The following is a 22,237-nucleotide window of genomic DNA, read 5'->3' as shown; positions in this document are numbered from 1 at the left end:
TATCCTCCTCCCTCTTGGTGTCAAAGTAAGCACTGGTGTGGTGAATGCACATATACCCCACCATGAGCCAACAGTCATCATAAGACAAAGGCTGGCAGGAATCATTCACTGGTTTATAGACCCACCACCACCACGACCACCACCTTCTTCCCCTATTTTGCTAGTGGCTATTTGGGCAGGTGATCCTCTAGGACAAAGTCATGTTTTTTTAAAAAGAATGAGATGAGACAGAGCAAATGACACTTGGAATCCTCACATAACTCCTGACTGTTGTTCTAAGTCTTTTACAGAGATGGCTCATGTTTTCTGGTTTTGATCAACAACCATGTCTAGATGGTACAATGTTTCTTTTAACAGGGATTTCCAGATATTGTTGACTACAAGTCCCATCATTCCTGTTTGGATGGGGCGCAATTTCAGTGCTTGCCCTAGGCGCTATTTTCCCTAGTTACGCCTCTGGGAAGATGCCATTCATATTGGCTTGCAAATTCCTATGCAAATACTAGGAAGGTCACAGTTGGTAGGCTGAGATGGTGGCAGGATCACTTTAAACTGCAGCACTACTGTTTGTTAATACATAATGCAGTTAGTCTCATCCTAACGGAATGGGATAAATCTTCCTAGAAGGGACACAGCTTCTAATAGGCACAATAGGACTTGTAAAGGGGCTTTGGAACTATCTCCACAACATGTGGAGAGGAGTGCTGCTTCCCACAAAGCCCGATAATACGTCGGGTGAACATTGGGGGAAATTAGGTCATTTGGAGTTAAAATTAATATGGGGATCTATCAATCAACCTTTTGGTTAGGGGCTTTTAGCTAGGAACATTCTTTAACATTTGTTAAAGATACCTTAATATACTTCATTGTATTTCATATGTTTGCCACAAGATCACAGAATAATTATTGAGTTTCAAAAGCCCTGTGGTCTTTATTTTAAATGAGCTATTAGAAAATTAAATGCAGAATGCCTTTGCATCTCATTTTCAGCTCTTTCCTTTCTGATCATATTGACCCATTACTTTCTACAGCCTCATATTTGTCAGTCTTCCTGTCTGTCTGTCTTGGTTTCTAAAGCTGTCATTGAACATTGTTTAAGGGAACATTTTAAGGGTAATTTGAATGACTGCACTTAACACAACTTCAGAGAAGCTTTGAGGAAAGCAAAATGGGCTCTCAATATGAATAGCAAAATATCAGGGTGGAGAATGGGCATCCTGAATAAGGATGTGCAGAACCAGCTTACAATCAAACTGGTCTTGCTGCAAACTGGGCTGGTTCAAACAGTTCGATTGTGAACCATTTGAAAGTGGTTTGAGCTGGTTCATCAGTTTGACCAGCCCTGCAGGTGGGTTAGACAGAACTGGTTCGTGGGTGGTACGAATTTGGACCGAACTGCTGCTACCAGTCCATGCACACTCCTAATCCTGAAGTCGTCAAGTATCAAAGAATGCCAAGGCAATCTGGAAGTTCTCACTCACGTGATACATTCTCTTAAGCCTAGCAAATTTCCAGAGAGCTTCTGCACATTCCTATTTACATTTCTTCAGCACAGAACCCCAAGATGAACAACCTTGTTTTGTGATCTGGACATTTAATGTCTAAGAGAACTTAGCATAGTCCTAACTATAATTCACATTTTTTCAAGTATGGGGAGGGCATCCTGGTTTCAATGTTTTTCATGGACCAAAAGGTTATGGGCCCAAGAGCAATAGGATGGAATGAAGAAGTGAATTATGAATTGATGGCATTTATTAATTCAGTCCTTATAGATTAATAAAAAACAAGAATAGAACCCAGGCCCTTATAGATATTCCTGTATAGCGATTTTTGTTGCTGTTATATTTAAATGGTTAAATATAACCATTTAACAATTAATACTAGAGCATGCATATATCAGTGACTTAACAATTAATACTAGAACATGTATATATCAGTGAAGTGACACTATGCATCAGAGATACAGGAAATGACTAACTTTTTTTTAAAGGTTAGTTTGAAAGAATACAATCCACTCCCCAAATTCTGAGTCCAGTGGTAAATGTAAGTGCTATTTTCATTGAGCAATATTCACAGCATCATTATGTTTGAGACAGATAAAATGTAATTGATGTTTCAGCTGCACTTTGTTAAAGGTTATCTAAAGATCAGAAGGTTATGCAGCAGAGATGGCTCTAACCTGAAGAATAGGCTAAAACAGCTGTGCGGCCTTCATGGACCTATTTCTGGCAGCAAACAGTGTTTTTGCAGGGTGGGGAGAGAAACAAAAAATTGTTCCCTGGTTTCCCTCCCATGCACTGCCCTGCCCATCAAGCCTGCAGGACCACTAACCTGAAGGCTCCCAGAAGGCAGCCAGAGCAATAGAGCTCTGGCTGCATTGACAGATCACTGCCTGTCATGTCAGCCAGCATTATTTTTGTCTATCACATTATATTTCAACTTTGCTCTAAGAAGCTTGTGGCAACATAAAGTCGATCATCCTATTTTATCCTCAGAGCAACCCTGTAAGGTAGGTTAGGCTGAAGATTAATAGCTTCCTTAAGGCCTTTTATAGCCGATCCGGAATTTCAGCCCAGGTGGTAGCCTTGATCCAAAGCCAGCAAATTCACGGCTATACCACATTAGCAGCACTGCTTGTGATATTGCTGTGAAAACTGTGAAAAGTAGTTAAGTAGCTAGAGAAAAGAATCACTCCTTTTTTCTTTATTTCCTCTGGATGAAGACCTGCTTTGTGAAGTGTTACAGCAGTGGAAATTAAAATCATCACCAATCTAGTGCATTTCCTGAAACAACTGCAAACACTCAGTTATCTATATTAAAGATACGTCAAATCTGCGAGTTGTGGCAAGTTCTTAAAGTACAAGATGAGAGGCACTGACAAAAACATAAAACAGTTAAAGGCAAGGCAGGCAAATTCCATGCTGAACATTTCATTAATCATGAAGACTCTAAATCATTCACATCACTTCTTTTTGCATCTGAACACCACCTGGTAGATTTCAAAGATCTGCAGTACGAAGTGGGCGGAGGAACCTGACAGGTGACTTATTTTTATATTCTGGCTTTTCTCCATCTACCTCTTACATACTCAATTATACTCTGTGATATGAATATACATTATTATTTTTATAGGATTTCCACTTTCACAGTCTCATTTTCAACTAGGAAGGTGGGAATTAAAATAGGAAAGGGAAGCCTCAAAGGTGGAAAACACAAAGCTCATTATGCAATGCAGATGTAGGTATGTTTACAGTACTACAATATGGGCGACCCAAAGAGGAAAGAATGGCTCCACATGGGTCTTCTGAGCTCTGAACAGGGTTAGGGTACCATGGCCTTTTTGAGCTGCTTCAGTCACTACAGTCTCTGTGTGTCTGTGTCTGAATGTGTCATTGCTACCTGCTCTGAAGTGAATCTACATGTATTACTAGATCTTCTGGAGGAGGTGGCTCTACTACACATGCTGAGGCCTGCTGAGGCCTGGTTGTTATGTTGCCCCCAGGTTCTAGAACTCCCTCCCTGTGGAGACACACTCCATTACCTCTCTCATGGTATTCTGTTGGCAGGTGAAGGCTGCTCTCATTACTCAAGCCTTAAGGCCATGAAAGCGTCCTGGTAGTCTGTTTCTGTGTGCTTACTCTGCTCCTGCACTTCTATTTACTGTTATTTCTACTGGGCAGCATCCAGTTTAATGCTGCCCTCACATTACACTGTTTCACACATGCAACAATTTTTGCTGACCACCTTCCTTCTGCTGCCTCCAGGGGTATAGCTATAATTGAGAGGATGGGTTCAAAGAACCTGGACCCCCAGCTCCTGGGGGGCCCCCAGCTCCAACCCCCCTATTTTCTTCATTATTTCCCTTACTCCAAGGGGCTGCTGGGGGAGAGGGGCAAACATGGCCCCCCCCACTAGCTACGCCCCTGGCTGCCTCCCTGAAGATCCCTCAGACGTTACATGACATATTTTCAACATAATCATTGGAGCATTCATGTACATAGGAAAATAGGAGGCTGCTTTATATCAAGTCAGACCATTGGTCCATCTAGCTCAGTATTGTCTATGCAGGCTGGCAGCAATTTCTTCGGCCTGCAGGAACTACAGGAGCAGAGTAAGCACACTAAAAGGTCTCTCTCAGCCTTATCTTGGCGATGCCAGGGAGAGCGCTTGGAACCTTCTGCATGCAAACATGCAGGTGCTCTTCCCGGAGCAGCCCCATCTCCTAATGGAATATCTTAAGTGATGACTGTAGAATGTTTTGAGAGTTGGGGCTGTACATTGTTTATAGGCTTATTTTTAAATATGAATCTAATGACAGGACAGCAAAATGCATTGTCCCAACAGCCTCTTTTATCCTTCTGATTACCCAGCCCAGTGGACTGGATAGGCATCAATAAAAAGAAGCAGAGAGTAACTTGGGCAATCAAATTTGCCCATGCAAAATGTGACAATTGGACCTGTATGTATTGCTGGGACTATTGTGGGGCCAAAATTGACCCCACAAAAACTATAAGACAAAGCAGGACTAATTTTGTACTGGGCATATTTATCAGTCTACAGACTGCCTTTACTTGTACCCTTTTAGAAAGACTTGTACGTGACATATGAAAAGTTGTCATGCTCGTGCATTTATTAATGTCATGGTGTGTGTGAGTGGGTGGGTAGGGGAGTGAGCTATAAAGCTTTTTATGTGAATACAACCTTAAAAATCCATCTAGCTGAATGATGGTTTATGGTGATTAACTCATGCACAGTACCAGCATGCTACTAGCATCTTCTGAAGTCAGAAGTCAGAACAAAAGGCTTTGCAGAGATCAATTGGTATGTAAAATGGCAATCAGTGTTTTGCCCTCCATCATCCATCCCAAGGTGTCACCACACTGCTTGGCAAGTCATTGTTGATCAAATAATCCATTATCTTGGGATGCTGATGTCACACATGTATGTGTTTTGTTTCCTCTTTAGCTGTCAGGCGTATAGCTTTGGATGTATATACTGGAAAGATTTTGTACATAAAAACAGGGAAAAGCTGGTGTAACAAAGTGGCAAAAAATGTGAGTTGTGAAGTCCCGATTTGGTTGAAATATCACCTTGGTCGTGGACTCGTGGTGGCATAAGGCAAGCTACCACTGCCCTGGTGGCACAGTGGTAAAACTGCCGCCCTGTAACCAGAAGGTTACAAGTTCGATCCTGACCAGGGGCTCAAGGTTGACTCAGCCTTCCATCCTTCCGAGGTCAGTAAAATGAGTACCCAGAATGTTGGGGGCAATATGCTAAATCATTGTAAACCGCTTAGAGAGCTCCGGCTATAAAGCGGTATATAAATGTAAGTGCTATTGCTATTGCTATTGCTATTATTCTCTCAACCCCCATTTGCAAGATTGGGATAACACTGCCTGATGGTTCAGGGTCACTTTAAGAATTACTCAATTCATACATTTGGAATCCCTTGGATATTTGAAATATGCTGTATGCTCAGTGTCATTATTGTTAGCCTAAAAATAATATTAGGTAAGGAGTGAAATAATAATATTAGGTAAGGAGTGAAATGTTACACTACTTTAATAAAAACTTAACTTCTTTGGTTGGTATGTTAGCAGTAGCATTTTTGTAGAACAAATGGGTCTGGTTACAACTTTCTTGCCCTAGGGGTGTGCACAAAACTGGTTTGCCTGTTTCGACTCGAGTCCGAACCGGACATGTTCGTTTTTGTACCTCTGAACTAGAAGCCTGGCTTGGCTCAAATTTGAGCCCATTTGGGGTTCTAAAAGTAGAATTTTTTTTTAAAAAAACTTACTGCCGGGTCCGGTGGCCTCTGGGGGTGTGTTCTGCCAGGGTGGTGGGAGGGTCTCCAGCAGTTCCCCCTCCCCCTCCGGCCTCCCCTTGGTCTTCTGTGGGTCAGTTCAGCCTGTTTGGGGGCTGTTTCAGCCCTCTTCATGGTTCTGATGGCTATGGTTTGCATGTGCCCTGGCCACACAAACCCTTTAAGAATACTGAACCAGCCCCAAGCCAGGCTAGGGGTTTTTGTTTGACCTTGAGCTGACCCGGTTTGATGGCAAACCAGCTCAACCTTAAGCCAGTTCGTACATCCCTATCCTGCCCTGCTAACTTCCAGGTTAGACGGTGACAAGATACATTCTGAGGGGCCTTCAATAGCCCAGATTACAACAGCAAGGCTGCTCTCTTGTACTGAGTAGTGATGATGTCATCCAACCCAATTTAAGATGGTGGATGCATGAACATTTGTGGCAGAAGTAGGCTAACTTGTGAAATGGTAATTATCAATTAACATTATATTGAAAGGAAAGTAGGCAGATTAGTTCTTACCAGAACTTCTTGGGATTTTTTGAGATTGTTTGTTTTATTGATGTTGATATTGTTTTGAATTCAAGTTGTGAGTTACCCTGTACATCATGGTTAAGATATAACATAGAAATATTTTAAACGTGTATTCCCTGAGTCCCAAAGTATAGAACTCTAATGTGTAGATGAATTGCTTCATATTTAGATTAGTTGTTAGTTTTTTTAAAAAAATTGCAGGCATTTTCACTTTGAAATGTACCCCCGGCTAATCGCAAAACAAAGCTGGAATGATCTTATATTTTATATATTCACCAGCAATATGGTGAATTGCTGATAAATAGGTAGATCATGCAAGGCCAGCTCCAAGCTTCTGGAGACCCTAGCAAAATACCATCTACTACCTGAACCTTCCTCTAAGGTTTGGGGAGCTTATCTTGGTCATAGTAGGTTTTCTAAATAGCAATAGCAATAGCAATAGCACTTACATTTATATACCGCTCTATAGCTGGAAGCTCTCTAAGCGGTTTACAATGATTTAGCATATTGCCCCCCAACATTCTGGGTACTCATTTTACCGACCTCGGAAGGATGGAAGGCTGAGTCAACCTTGAGCCCCTGGTCAGGATCGAACTTGTAACCTTCTGGTTACAGGGCGGCAGTTTTACCACTGCGCCACCAGGGTAGTTTTACCACTACAGTTTTACCACTGCGCCACCAGGGCAGTTTTACCACTGCGCCACCTGTAACCAGAATTATTGTTGTGTGGGTTATTATGCCCTCCCACTCTGGGTTTTTGGGAACAAAACAAGGGACATCTTGCCTAGATGGGGAAGGGAGGGGCTCTAGCCCCTGGTTGGCTGGGAAGCCCACAAAGAGAGTCACATCAAGATTGGTAAGTGACCTGATGATGTGGGTGGGTGATATGGGTTCAGTGTGATGAGGATGCAGCTGCTTCCTTCCAAAATCTGAATGTCTTGTGAGATTCCTTGGAAAGCCATTGGGACTTGCTTCACTCGAAGCTGTGCAGGTGACTTGAGTGTCTTGGAGTCTTCACAAGTCATCCAGGATCTCTCAAACAATGAGATTGTGGAGAAGGCAGTCAAAGCCTTATTGAGAGAGGAGCTATGTCTGCCCTCATCTTCAGGCAACCTGCCACTTCCCCATGGCCCTCTTAGAGGCTTCCTGACCCTCTGGTTTGTCCCCTGCATCACAGGGGTGTTCCAATCTTCTGTAGGGAGGGGGAAGACAATCAAGGGTGGGTCCTACCAGGGAGCTGGAGCCTAAGCAGCTACTCAGAGATTATGTATATCAACGGTAGAGCTGGATGTGTCCTCCATACCCATTCACAGACTGATCATCATATTACCATATGTCCTTCAAGCAGTTCCTGAATCCACAGAGCATTTCTAGCCACAGCACATCTCAGTGTTAGGTTGATCCAAGAATGATATGAGCTATGTAATTAAACCTCTAAGGAAAGCATCCAAGATGTGAATATGTGGTTAATTCTGAAACCTATCAATATTCTCATGCACTAAGCTACATTTTTGGACATGATTCAGCCTGGAACCATTATGAACCTGTTCAAGGCAATATGTTGCTATAACTGAACTAAAACTAAAACTTTTGAACAGCAAAACTATGCACTTGCTTCTGAGAACCATATATAGGACTACACTCCCAATGACAGAAACTCTATAATATGAATTAGAAAGAAATACTTCCATAATATTCTTATCATTATAATTCCCTAAGCCTTCTCAAATGATTAAACAGCTTCCCCATAAAAGAGCACATACAATGGACCAAAATGTAAAAGAAATTATAATGGCTATTCACAGATTCTTTCAATCAAGGTTATTTGTTTGTAGAGCAAAGTGGGGAAAGAGCAAGGAAGGTTAAGCTGTAGATGATAGACGGAAATTCAAGATAAAATGGATTAGAGCTGAAACTGTTAAAATAAGTTTAGCTACAGGGTTTGAGCCAGTGATCTTTCAAGGGTCACTTACACACAGCCATACTCCTGCTAATTAGGCTAAGAGGCACCTCTTAAAGCAGTGGCTCTCGTATATTTAAGAGGGAGAGCAACTGTCCCATAGGGGTGTGCACGGAACCGCCAACTGTGGTCCGGCACTGGGGTGGGGGAGGTCGCTTTAAGAGCGGCAGGAGGGTTTACTTACCCCTCCTGCCACTTTCCTGCTTACCGCCGTAAACATGCGAGTAATTGGGGCAGCAGGATACCTCCCTGCCACCCCTTCCCCGACGTTACTTGCAAAACCTCCCAGGAGTGCATTGCGCGCCTGCGCGCACGTCACAGCGATGTGAAGCGCGCGTTCGTCTCTGTGATGTGCGCGTGCGCAATGCACTCCTGGGAGGTTTTGCAAGTAACGTTGGGGAAGGGGCGGCAGGGAGATATCCTGCCGCCCCAATTACTTGTATGTTTACGGCGGCAAGTGGGAAAGCGGCGGGAGGGGTAAGTAAACCCTCCCGCCGCTCTTAAAGCGACTGCCCACCCCCAATCCGAACCACCCTGGTCCGGACCAGTCCGGACCGGTCCGGAGGCCTTTTCAACGGCCTCTGGACCGGTCCGGGCCCATCCCTACTGTCCCATATTCAGCCCAGCATAGTGTCTATCTAGCAGCTACTGCTGGGATCTCCTCTCTCTCTTTGTGTTTTTTTAAGATTGTATGCCCTTTTGAGGGAATCATCTTTGCATTCTTTTTGCTATGTAAACCACTTTGAGCACTTTTGTTGAAGATCAGTATACAGGCAAACCTCATTATACACAGAACCGCTATTCACAGTTTTGCATATCCATGGGTGTCAAATAGATACCTGACCTCCTTATCCGTTGATATGAAAGGGTTAAAACCCACATATCTGTGGTTCCCAGAAGGCTGCAAATGACAATGGAGGTCATTTCCAGCTGGCATTTTGCCCACAGGAGTCATTTTGTGGCTCATTTCTTTAAAAAAATAATAACATGGAAGAAATCTTGACTTTTTGGGACTTGGGGGGGGGGGCATTGCTGAGTGCCAGGAAACACCGTGGGCACTCAATGGGCACTTTATTTGACCCATTTTCCCCTTTTAAAATGTTTTTACCACATTTCTTGAGAGTCTAGGAACCTAATCCCCACGATCCTCATTATCCACAGATTCATTACTCACAGTAATCTGAGGGAACAGAACCTCCATGGAAAATGAGGTCCACCTGTATCAATATTTTTTAAACAACCACCACCAGCAGCTCTTTGTGGTAGACCTATCAGGCAACAGATCCCAGCTGCTGATCCTCTGAACCTTCGGTGTTCAAGACAGGGGTACTATTTCAAGAGGGAGCAAAGTATTTCAGTAGAGCGGGAAAAGATTCAACATGCTGCAAAAGCCAGTGCTTTGATACATTCTAAAGTCAAACATTTTTAAAAGCAGGGAAAGAAGATGCAGCAATGCAATTCTATCTGTGTATGGAAGCAAATTCAAATGTGCCGAAAAAATACCTGTCAGCACTTCTTAGGCAAAATTAGGTGTTCTGTGGTCGATCTGTGATCTCACTTTTCTTTATCTTTTTTACTATGAGTACCCACACAGCAGTTTCCCCATGGTGGTGCTCTGGGAGAAGGCTCTTAACCCATTCCTCCTTTGCCCTTTCCATGATCTAGACACCCTCCTGAAGCTGCTATTAGTTGTGCAGGTGGAAAAGGAATAGATATTTGCCCACATGATGCATAGTGCCATGGCTCCATAACGCTGCATCCTGGAGCTGCTGCAGACTTGGAAAGCAAGCCCAACACTGTTAAGAATGGATGGTTGCACCAGCAGTCCTTCTGCAGTTTCCCCCTAGTCACAAATGGGAAAACTGTGGAAGTGCTGCTAGCCCAGCCACTCATTCTTAATGGCATCAGGGCTACCTTCCGAGTCCACAGCAACCCTGGCATGCAGCATTACGGAGCCTATAGATCATTACTATACATCATGTTGGCAACTGTACCTGTCTTTTTCTTTCTCTCTGGCTAATAGCAGCTTCAGGTGGGGTGGCAGAAAGTGGGTAATTAGGGGAGAGAAATGGCAAGGGAGGAAAGTATTAAACACCCACTCCTAAAGCACCACTCTCCTGATCTTCAAAATAGCTTCACGGGGACACTAATTAGTAAAAACAAACATGAACAGGAAAAATTAATCACAGATTTCCCATGTCCTGTCTAGTTTGGCTCTTAGACTGTACTAGTTTAGACTGAGGGCAGGATAAGGTTATGTCTGAATACTCCTTCATATCAAAACCTTTCTAGCATGTTAAGGGTTTTAGAGTAACTTCTCTGACAGGCTAGCTTTCCACATGCAGGATGGAACATGTTGTGGTTTGAAAAGCTGTGGACCAAGTGATACAGTTTTGGTAAACCTGTACACCATGTGGCTTTTCCTGCTCCTTTTAATCAGCTCTGAGAGACCGAGACCCATAAGAGGGCCTGTGTGGGCTGGCAAGCTGGCATCACTGGACTTTCTCTGAAGGCCTTTGTGCTCGCTAAATTGAGAAACATTCTGTTCTAAATGGAAATCTCAGCAGTAGTGCTATCATTCTGACAAGGTCCAAGGGAGGAAGCCTGCTACTGTTTCTCACACACCGACAAACTTCGCTTTTAGCTATAATACGTGACATAGATGGAAAGTTGCACACAAAAAATGACAGTGTGGAAAAGGAGCTCAAGTCTCCAGTGAAGCAATTTAAAAGGAAGAGCTAGCAACCAAAAGAAATCATTTTGATTACCTTAGATACCCTGTTAGCAACTTCTCTGCCTACGGTCAGTCCCTGAACAAAGGTTCTGGCAGCGATGAAAGCTCTTGTCACTTGAACCTTCAGTTTCCTGGGTACGTCTCCGAAAGGCTTGAGCTGGTCTGTGTATTTGCTTACACACTCCAGATAGTCCTCCGAGAAGTGATACTGGAGGTTTGTCAGCTGAAATATTCGCTCTAGTAGCCGAGCCCAAAAGTCATTCAGCATTTCTTCCAAGTTGACATTGCCTCCCGTATAATATCGCTTCAGTTCTATGAAGAGATCCTGGAACACGTCCGAATTCTGCATGTACAGCATGCCATATGTCCGTACAAACATATCATTTAAGGATCTTTCTGCATTCTCCAGGAGTTCTCGGAAAAATTCTAGGAAGAAGAAGAAGAAGATGATGATGATGAAGAAGGTGTGTAAGGAATGTATAACTACAACAATTAGGGGCAGCTCCCCCTTGAGGCCAAGTGAGGTGATGGCCTTAGACAGTACAGTAAGTGTGCCATGGGGGTGAAAGCAGATCCCCTGAATGGGCATCTCCCCACCTAGGTGCTGCCACCACCCCTCCCGTGTACTTTCCCCCTTTTCTTGGCTCTATCCTTACATCACTAGCCTGTCCCACCACCCAGCCACTTAACTTAACTTAACTGTCCTGCCTCCTAGGCTGGCAATCCAGGATCACTGTCCTGTTTCCTCTTTGGGGGCACACTGCGCTCTATTCTCTGGCGGTTGCAACTTGCTGTTGCAGGCCGCAGACATCCAGCATTGTTGGCTGGTGTCTCTAACTGCCATCCCTGCACTGCTCCACCTCTGCCCCAGATCTCTCGCTTACACCCTCTCTCACCTCCGCCTCCAAGCTTGTCCACTTTGCCTCCTCCCAAAATGGAAGACAACTATGCTGGAGGGGAATAAGGTATGGGGAGGACACGCCAGTGAGGCAGGAGTGGGGTGGCACTAATGCAAGGCTTGCCCAGGGATGCAGTCCTCTCAAGTGGGAACAGGCAACACGCTGCCTCTGACAACAGCCACAACTGTTACAGTGTAGGATCATTGAATATATTGCCTTTACATTTTTTTTAATGGCTCTGATAATGTTGTTGCCTTTGCATGGCTTAAGAATAACTAGTGGTCCGGTTCTGCACATTTATTCAGAAGCAACTCCCATTGGACCCAATGGTCAGGGTTGCAGCCTTAGATCTGCCCGGAGAAATGGCTCCTTTGACATCACATTAAAAATACAGAGCATTCGATTGCTCACGAGGGCACAGAATAAAAAAAAAAATCCATAGCTCTAAATGTTAAATATGTTTTTAACAAGACTGCTTATTCTGTTTATACTTCAAGGGTTGTTTAAGCAGTAACATTCCTAGTCTGCAGATAACCTGCAGATATTGAATTGCTAGCTTCCAGCTTTTGAGTACTATGTGAGAATGAGATATTTAAGCAATGGCATGCCTAAGTCTACAAGTCTAAAAAATCACAAGTTGAATAAAGTGAATCCAGATTGTCATGCTTAACTGGGCAAACCCAGCCTATTCCCTTATTCAGTGCTGAGAGTTGCCCAACACTACAGCTGGGCCACATGAATAGAGAATTCCCCAAAGTCCCTTCCATGTCAAGCATCCCTAGCATAGATGGGATATGCAGGGAAGAAGATGACAACCATTTAGGTTCTCCTTTGTCCTATGTGTAAGGGAGGATGTGACCAATTAATCAGTTTAAACTCCAGGCTCTGCATCGATGAAAGAAGAAGGAATGACATATTGTGAAAAGCTGATTCCTTGGGGCACACCTCCTCAGACTGAAGCATCACTCCAATATAGCCAGCAATATAGCCAGCAACACTGCAGACCCACCTTACATTGGAGAAAGAAACTCAATAATCACCTCTGAGCTTCAGGAAGCAGGCCAATACTGCTTCACCCAAATTGAAAGGCTAAATTAATGGTCTTTCATCCAACTGGCTCTGAATGTATTATAGCAAGGATTCTCAACTTGTAGTACTCCAGATGTTGATGAACTACAACTCCCATCATCCCCAGCCACAACAAATTTCCCATCATCCCATCCCCAGCCACAATAAATTGTAGCTGGGGTGATGGGAGGTGTAGTCCAGCGCCACAGGTTGGGAACCCCAGTAGTATAGGATCAAACTATCCCAGCATCCACCTGAAAGCACTTCCTCATCATGTCTTGGTGATCTCAGCAGATATACTCCATAGTTTGGATCACAAATATATTGAACTCCTTAGTTAATCTAATCAACCATCTTTTTCTATGCCTCTCTTACAATCCTGAGAGTTGGCTTGGATATGAACCCATTTGAATTCAAACATGTTTGGCTTGGATATGAACCCATTTGAATTCAAACATGTTTAGCACATTTAGCCTTCCATCCTTAGCCTTCCATCCTTAGCCTTCCATCCTTCCGAGGTCGGTAAAATGAGTACCCAGAATGTTGGGGGCAATATGCTAAAATCATTGTAAACCGCTTAGAGAGCTCCAGCTATAGAGCGGTATATAAATGTAAGTGCTATTGCTATTGCTATTGCTATTTGCACATGAATAGTACTCATCCACAAATACACTGAACATGTTTTCTTCCTGCAATACTCACTTTTTTCACAGGATAAAAAGCATTGTTCTCAGTTGTCTCAGTGGCTAACATACCAACCCCTGATCATCTTGGTTGCCTTCTTCTGCACCTTTTCCACACCCTTCTTAAGATATGGTGACCAGAACTGTACATGGTACTCCAAATGTGGCTGCACCATAGTTTTGCATAAGGGCATTATAATATTAGCACTTTTATTCTCAAACCCCTTCCTAATGATTCCAATAATAGAATTGGACTTTTTCACAGCTGCCACACACTGAGTCGACACTTTCAACTAGCTGTCCACCATGACCCTAAGATCCCTCTCCTGGTCAGTCAGTAACAGCTAAGACTGTCAGCGTATATGTTAAGTTGGCATTTTGTGCATCAATTAACACTTGCTACCATTGAACTGCATTTGTCATTTTCTTACCCACTCCCCCAGTTTCAAGAGATCCTTTTGGAGCTCCTTGCAATCTATTTGTATTTCACTACCCTAAATACTTTAGTGTCATCTGCAAATTTGGCTACTTCACTGCTTACCCCAACTTCTAGATCATTTATGAACAGGTTAAAGAGCACCGGTCCCAGTAAGATCCCTGAGGACCCCCCTTCTTTCTTTCCATTGTGAAAATGGTCCATTTATTCCTACCCTCTGTTTCCTGTCCTTCGACCAGTTACCAATCCATAGATGGACCTGTCCCCTTATCCCATGACTACTAAGTTTTTTCAAGAGTCTTTGATGAGGGACTTTGTCAAAAGCTTTTTGGAAGTCCAGTTATACTATGTCAACTGAATCACCATTATCTACACACCTGTTGACATTCTCAAAGAACTCCCAAAGGTTAGTGAGGCAAGATTTACCTTTCAGAAGCCATACTGATTCTCCTTCAGCAGGACCTATTCTTCTATATGCTTAACTATTTTATCCTTGATGTCAGATCATGCATTTTTATCCTTGATAAAAAGATGTTGGCCCATAATTTTTTCCTAAAATTACTTCCTAGGCATTGCCAATATTTTTTCTTCATGGAATATATAATGTCTAATTCTTTTCTAGTTCTACTGAATTTATTTAAAAGCACTGAAACTGGACCATGGAATTCTCTGATAGTCATGATTGAATTTTTGTATTTTTCTACCTTGTTTTAAAATAATAGCACTTAATAATTTTACTTCTACTTTGGAGACAACTGAAGGGCTGGTCTAGACTGGCATTTGCCATAGCTCTAGGCAATGCGAAGGAAAGAAAGAAAGGATCAAATACAGGAATACAATGGGAAGAGACCTTAAAGGTACAGAGAAAATAATATATTGCCTAATTTATTTATTTTATTTATTTATTGTTAAATTTATATACTGCCTTTCATTGAAAACAATCCCAAGGCGGTTTACAAAAATTAAAAAACATAATAAAAATGACAGTTAAAAGTATTAAGCTAAAAATATGACAACAAATCTGATTTAAAATATATAAAATACAAATATAAAAACTGTACACTGATAAAAACACACAGAAGCAGCAATAAAACAATCATCTATAGGCCTGGATAAAAAGCCAAGATTTAACAAGCTTTCTAAAAACTGTGATGGAGAACGAGGAGCGAATGACCACTGGGAGACCATTCCAGAGTCTGGGCAGCAACAGAGAAGGCCCTGTCCTGCGTGCATGACAGCTGAGCCTCCCTCATTGTTGGCACCCAGAGCAGAGCCCCCTCAGATGATCTCGTCAAGTGGGCAGCAACCCTTGGGTGCAGGCGGTCCCTCAGGTATCCTGGGCCCAAACAGTTAAGGGCTTTAAAGGTCAAAACCAGCACCTTGAGTTGGACCCGGAAACATACTGGTAACCAGTGCAGCACACTGGTAACCAATGCAGGATATGCATTTTGAATATCCTAATTTCTCAGGGATAACTCTAAAAACAAGATTCATATACAAATTATTAGTTCTTCAGTAGAAACGCTCATGTCTCAAAACAATATATTATAACAATGAACGTAAATATTAAATATTAAGAAATGAGGCGCTTCACACGATTGGTGTGAAGCGCTATTAGGGTTAGTGCAGGGAGCTGTCCCTGGGTGGCCAGATCGGCCGCCCATATGATTTGCCAGCTCCATCATGGAGCCGGCAGGGATCAGAGGCCAGCTGGCCCCTGGAAGTTCCAGGATGCCCGTGCATTCTGGAGAGACCCCCGGAACCAGGAAGCTTGTTTTAGCCTCCTGGCAGGGGGTCTCATGTGTTGCCGTGGCACAGAGCCGCACTGCAGCAGCACACGATCAACCGAATGGGGTTAGTGGAGTGCTCGCTCTGCTAACCTCATTTACAGGGAGGAGTAATCTTGGTAGTTTGCTGCCAGGAGCTGCGCGGCTCCCATAGCAGCAGACAACCAGGAGAAATTGGGTCAGGCTCCCTTAGCCTGATTTCTCCTGGTCGTGAGAATAGCTTCATTGACTACGACTACAAATATACCGCTTTTCAACAAAGTTCTCAAAATGGTTTACTTAGAAAAATAAATGAATAAGATAGTTTCCTGTCCCCAAAGGGCTCACAATCTAAAACACTAATTCAACCTCAAGGCAACAAATTAATTTGAGAGTAATATTAATCCAATTGAAAGCATTTCTTTAAAGACCACAACAATGTAAAGAACACCAACTATGGACTCAAGACTGTAAACACAGGAATCTGGATCACAAATATATTCTCTTTAGATAACTCACATTTCTAATTTCTCCTCGTTTGGTGTTGTTACATTGTTTGCATTTTCATCATACAGATATTGGATCAATTAAACTACTTTTTCAAATGGGTCAATTCCAGATTATGTGAAGGTAGAATTTGAAATACACTGTAACAACACTAATATGCATGTTTTAGGTGTTTTAGTAATTAAAGAAAGGTGTTCCTCTACTACCAACAGACAGGAAGCCCATGGACAGGAATACTGATTTAAGTCTTGCCAATTCACATGCTCATCATGTCAGATACAATTTATCTTCCAGACAGTGTTTACGATTGAGGCATAATTGTTTCAGTTTATTAACAAAAACTGGTTTAGCTCTGTATATAGGTTGAATTATTGTATATTTATTGTATTTTATGATATACCAGGTTTTAAGATGAGAGTTTTTAAAGTGCATAATTGACAAGTTGTACGTGAATCTTTATTTTAGAGCCACCCCTTAGAAAGTGTGATAAAACTCAATCATATTAAATTATCTGCTCTGTATCTTTGACTTCTCCTGCTATTTTGTTCATATTACTGGGCAACCACATTATTTTAATGTGAATTGCTAGGAGGGATGTACAAATCCCCTTTTGGATTTAGAATTTGCATCTGTTCAGCATATCCAAGTTCTGTTTTTACAAAAGGAAAATGTCTCCCAATCACCAATAATCCATAAAAATGCATATACTACTTTTAAAGTCTCCTGTATGAGTTTAAAAATATTCTACATTATAAGCAGGTTGAACATATTGCTATCTAAATAAAAAGGCTCTTATTCCCTCAATTTTTATGAGCTTTTCTAAACATTACAAAATCACTGCCACAGTAAGGAAACTGTGGCTGACAACCAGACTACCACCCTCTGTTGTGCAGGGGGGAGGGGGGATTTTCTCCCATCTCTCCTTCCCTCTGAAGCCCACTGTGCCTCTCAAAAATATGTCCCTAAGGGTTGTATTGGAGGAAAGTGGAGATTGAAGGTTGAAAATTGCCCTTCCTCTCTCCTTCATATGATACCATAGCATTTGTCTGAATGTCAGGCACCGTTATACCAGCACAGTGCAGGTCCGGATGTCAGCCAATTTTAACAGCTGAAGGATGAACAATAGTAAAACCATTCTTATAAGAAAAGATCTCTCTCAATCCATCTCTTTCTTGGTTGCTATGAGTATTTAGTTTTTTCAGAGATGTAAGTCCAGTTGGTAATTGCAATTGCAGATATATTCGGATCAGGGATTGTAGTCACAATACTGGCTTTATGACATGTTCTCTTACCCTGTAGAAACTGCACATGTTACTCCTCAAACACAATAAGATTACAAATTAGACAATCAAATTTATTAATTCTATTAAATATGCAATAATAGTTAGCAATATGAGACAGAAAGAGCTCAGGATGAACAAGGGCAGGGGAGAGGTGGAAAAGAAGAAAACAGAGCTTGTTATAAAGAGAGAAAGGCAGAAAACAGAAAAAATGTCAACCTTTGTATTCTGGAGTTATCTCTGCAATATATATCACACAACTCTAGCCAAGCTATTAGAATATTGTGTGGACTAGTATATTAATATCACCATCGGACTTTGATAGGAAAGAGTGGTTTTACAAGGAGACTTTGGTCAGTGTAGAATAAGTCATTACAGATTTTTAAAAATTCATATCTAATATTTCAGACACAAACAAGAACATGTTTTAAACCAGGATGCAATGTATTAGGAAGAGATTTGCTCAGTGCTTTCTGATCTGTTATGCATTTTGTGCTGACAAGACAGATTGCACATGGCACAAGCAGTGGATCTAAAAACAGCTTTTCTTTCCCCAATATATTTCATTTATTTGATGGAAATCCTCCCTGTTTTACGGCCTGTCTCTTGAACCACCACCACCTCTGCAAGTATTCCATTTATTTCTACAAGGTTGAAGTGAAAATATCATTAACACAATAGATGAAAGGACCACAGTACACTGAATCCTCTAATTTACACCATACATAGTACACTGAAGTATGCACATTTTGAAGTATACTATTTGAAAGCTCCTACCACATGTATTCTCTTTTGTGCAGCTGTTCTTGTAGATGGGGAAAAATGGAAATAATCTTTCTTACCAGATACACTCATGGAAATGGAGATCAAACTCAGTAACAGTATTAACAGTATTAAGGTTCCAACTTTGCTTGGCTGGTAGTATTTTTTCCAGTGACCCACTCTTTTGGAATTCATTGTGATATACCAGGCCCACATAATTTGTGGCCCACGAACCATATGTGGCGTTTTTCATTTTATTGGCATCATCCCCTCCCACTCATGCCACCAATAAACAATTTGCATTTTCAAAACACTGAAGAAGATTCATCTTCATGTGACTGTATGCATGAACGCACAAGTGTTTGTTTGTGTAGTATTTACTGATGCATACATGTGCTCAGGTGCATTGGTAGGAACATAGGAACATAGGAAACTGCCATATAGTGAGTCAGACCATTGGTCTATCTAGCTCAGTATTGTCTTCACAGACTGGCAGCGGCTTCTCCAAGGTTGCAGGCAGGAATCTCTCTCAGCCCTATCCCATGTTATCATGGAAGACATGGAGGTAAGGGTTGAATTAACCCAATAAGCCCCTTTGAACAATACTTGACACGATCTGAGATCTAAGGAACAAATGCCTACTATTCTATTGCCTCGCTTCTACGTGAACAGCGACTCTTTGTCTGAATGGGCCTTTGCCTTACACATAACACCCTCCTATCATGGGTTGTCGGGCCAATTCCTATAATATACTTACATATATAATATATAATATACTTACATGGAATGTTAGTGGATTAAGGTCACCAAATCGTAGGCAAGAGATCCTACACTTTTTAACAAAATGGAACTATCACATCTATGTTCTGCAAGAGACCCATTTTGAAAATGAGAGCCACCGCTTTTCGGCACAACAGCAATGGACAGTGGGTCCATCCTTCTGGTCTTATGATGGGAGCGGCAATTCAGGGGTAGCGATATTGTTTAAAGACAGACCTGATCTCAAAATTGAGAGGGTATTGGAAATTGATCAGGGCAGACTAATGTATGTAGATTTTACTGTCAGGGGTGACCCAAGCTTGGCAACCACTCTAAGGCTCGACCGAGCCTTTAGACTCTGCGCCATATATGCCCCGGTACAATCACACCTTAGGAAGGCTCTTTGGGCTAAACTAAAAGATGTATGTGACACCAAGCACCACCTCCTGATCTTGGGGGATTTTAATTACAGAGCCCAACTGAGCGACAGGAAAGCCTTTTCGGGAGGCCTCCCAGTCTCCCCCTCAAGTCCCTCGAATGAGGAAACGAATGAGGAAAAAGCTCTCCAACATTTTCTGAGTGAGACTCTGGGTTTAGATGATAAGGCCTTGGCGGTATATAATGATTTAGATTTTTTCCCAATCCGTCACGAAGAGAACTTTAAATCGCAGTATAGACATAAATTTAAAACTGGAGTCAAATTTACATATTACCACCCAAGATCAGCTAGCCGGCTAGATAGACTCTGGGCTCCCCCTTCTTTTGAAGTCTACAGGTGTAAACTAGTACTTACCCCATGGTCAGACCATGCGGCTGTGGGATTTATTTGTAATCTCTCTGAGGTAATTCCACATGGTAAGCCCTTGTGGCGACTACACCCAAAAATGTTAAGTGATGAATATCTCAAAGGTGTCCTTTTAACAGAACTGAGGCGACAGATCCCTCAGCTACTAGAGGCAGAAGATGATCTTTTGGGAGCCTGGGAGACACTTAAAAAGAGGGTGGGCTGCCGTACTAGGGCAGTGACCAGCCGGACATATAAGATAGGGGTCAAAAATTATCAGAAAGTGATCACCCAACATCTGAGGATTGTTGATAAGATGAACAGGGGAGAAGCCTTCGATGTGGAATCATGCCGCCGCTACATAGAGACAATCAGGACATTTCAAAATGAGCTGCGGCACAGGCATTTAGAAAATAAGCGGTATCGCTTCAAAGGGTCTGTAGTTGAAAAAGGGGAGTGGGCAAAGGACAAGATGCATGCATCTAGTTTGACATTCCAAGGCCTGCGATTGGATGGAAGTAGCCCACTAATGGCTGACCCCCACGATATGTTAAAAATCATGGCCCAGTTTTATACAAACTTGTATGCATTGAAGGATATTTCTGTAAAGGACATTCAATCCTATCTAGATAGGTTCTGCAGTCTGAATGAATATGGTCTCGGCTATTCCCTCACTGAGGGGGGAAAAAGCTCTTTGACCCATCCTGTAACGATAGAAGAGGTCAGAGCAGTTATCTCAGCGGGAAAGAACACATTGGCCCCGGGGCCTGATGGTCTGACATGGCCTTTCTATAAGATTTACGCAGACCAGCTACTACCAGTTTTAGTAAAATTATTTAATTTTGTCCTACACAATGGGCGTTTAAATAGGTCCTTTGGGGACGGCCTCTTAATTTTTCCCCCCAAGAAAGGTGACACCACATTACCACAAAACTGGAGACCGATAACCCTCACAAATATTGATTACAGAATCTTTGCCAAAATCCTAAATAATAGATTGGCAAAAGTGGCCCCTAAATTGGTCCACAGCTTGCAGACAAGCGCTATCTCGGGAAGAAAGATGACAGACTCATTGTGTCTGCTGAGAGAACTTTTTTACTCTATACAGAATGAAAGTTGGAAAGGTCACCTCCTCTTATTGGATCAAGTTAAGGCCTTTGACAAAGTGAACCACAATTATCTGTGGACATTGTTGAAAGCTAAAGGTATACCACCCCTTTTCGTTACTTGGATACAGCTGCTCTATACGAATGCAAAGGTGACACCACAGATTAATGGATGGCGGGGCGACCCGATCACTTTGCATTCGGGTGTCCGCCAAGGATGCCCACTGAGCCCATTACTTTATGTTTTGGCCTTGGATCCGATCCTGATCAGGATTCAGAGAGAGCCCCATCTGCAAGGACTCTCGGTCTCTATCCCCCCGCCCTGCGAGACCTTCCCGGGAGGGAGGAGGAGGGAGAGTGATGGGATAGCCGAACCACCTGTCCACTCAGAACTGCATTCTGAGTTTAAGGTAAAATTTGTAGCTCATGCCGATGATGTTACATTACTGTTATCGGGTGAAAATGAAAACCCTGTAATACTAAACCTCTTCTGGGAATATGGCAAGATCTCAGGCTCAGAATTAAATGCTGACAAAAGCGTATTTGTTAAAATGGACCCCGGACGCCAGCAACTCTCGTGCCTACCCATCTCTGAATGTAAAAGCGAAGGGGCCCCAGAGTCCAAACTGAAGTGGGTAGACACAGTAAACATTTTGGGGACTGAATATGGGATTAAGGAAAAAGCCGGGGGGGGGGGAGAAATTGGACAGATTGGGAAGAAAAAGTAATGCTTAAAATCACCATGTGGAAAAAATGGAGCCTTGCCATGTACCAGAAAGTGGTTTACATCCGGACTTACCTGATACCCCCATGCATAACCTGGCGGTAGTCTATCCTCCCCCGCTCGATCTCCTTCGGAGAGTTGAAAGCCAGATCTTCCGTCTAGTATGGCACACAGCGTCCTTCCCTTTGGCCCGTGCGGTAGCATTTAAGGAGGTTGAGCGGGGAGGCCTAGCCCTACCTGCCCTGCAACCCTATTTTGTAACTGAATTCATGTCCTACAATTTTGGAAACTGGATTTTCGTGAATGTCCATGATATGTCCAACCTCCTGCAAAAAACCTGGGTCTCGCTTTTCGCTCTGCGTTGGTGCAAGTCAGCATGGGGCATAGCGTGGTGAGGGAAAGGATCTTTCAATGGCAATATCACAAAAGT

The 22,237-nt window shown here is 42.6% G+C and overlaps 1 protein-coding gene across 6 annotated transcripts in view; it reads right to left on the bottom strand.

Moving 5' to 3' along the window:
* GPC6 (glypican 6) overlaps window positions 1–22,237 on the bottom strand; it is a 1,119,686-nt gene that overhangs the window by 495,573 nt on the left and 601,876 nt on the right. For all 6 annotated transcript variants that reach the window (XM_053305384.1, XM_053305385.1, XM_053305387.1 and 3 more), the window contains one exon: window positions 11,068–11,459. In XM_053305384.1, coding sequence (XP_053161359.1) covers window positions 11,068–11,459 — 392 coding nt within the window. The remainder of the gene's footprint in view (window positions 1–11,067; window positions 11,460–22,237) is intronic.

The sequence above is a fragment of the Hemicordylus capensis genome, chromosome 3 (genome assembly GCF_027244095.1).
Source record: "Hemicordylus capensis ecotype Gifberg chromosome 3, rHemCap1.1.pri, whole genome shotgun sequence".
Lineage (NCBI taxonomy): Eukaryota > Metazoa > Chordata > Lepidosauria > Squamata > Cordylidae > Hemicordylus > Hemicordylus capensis.
The sequence above is the reverse complement of the archived record's forward strand: the minus strand, read 5'-3'. Positions and strand labels throughout refer to the sequence as shown.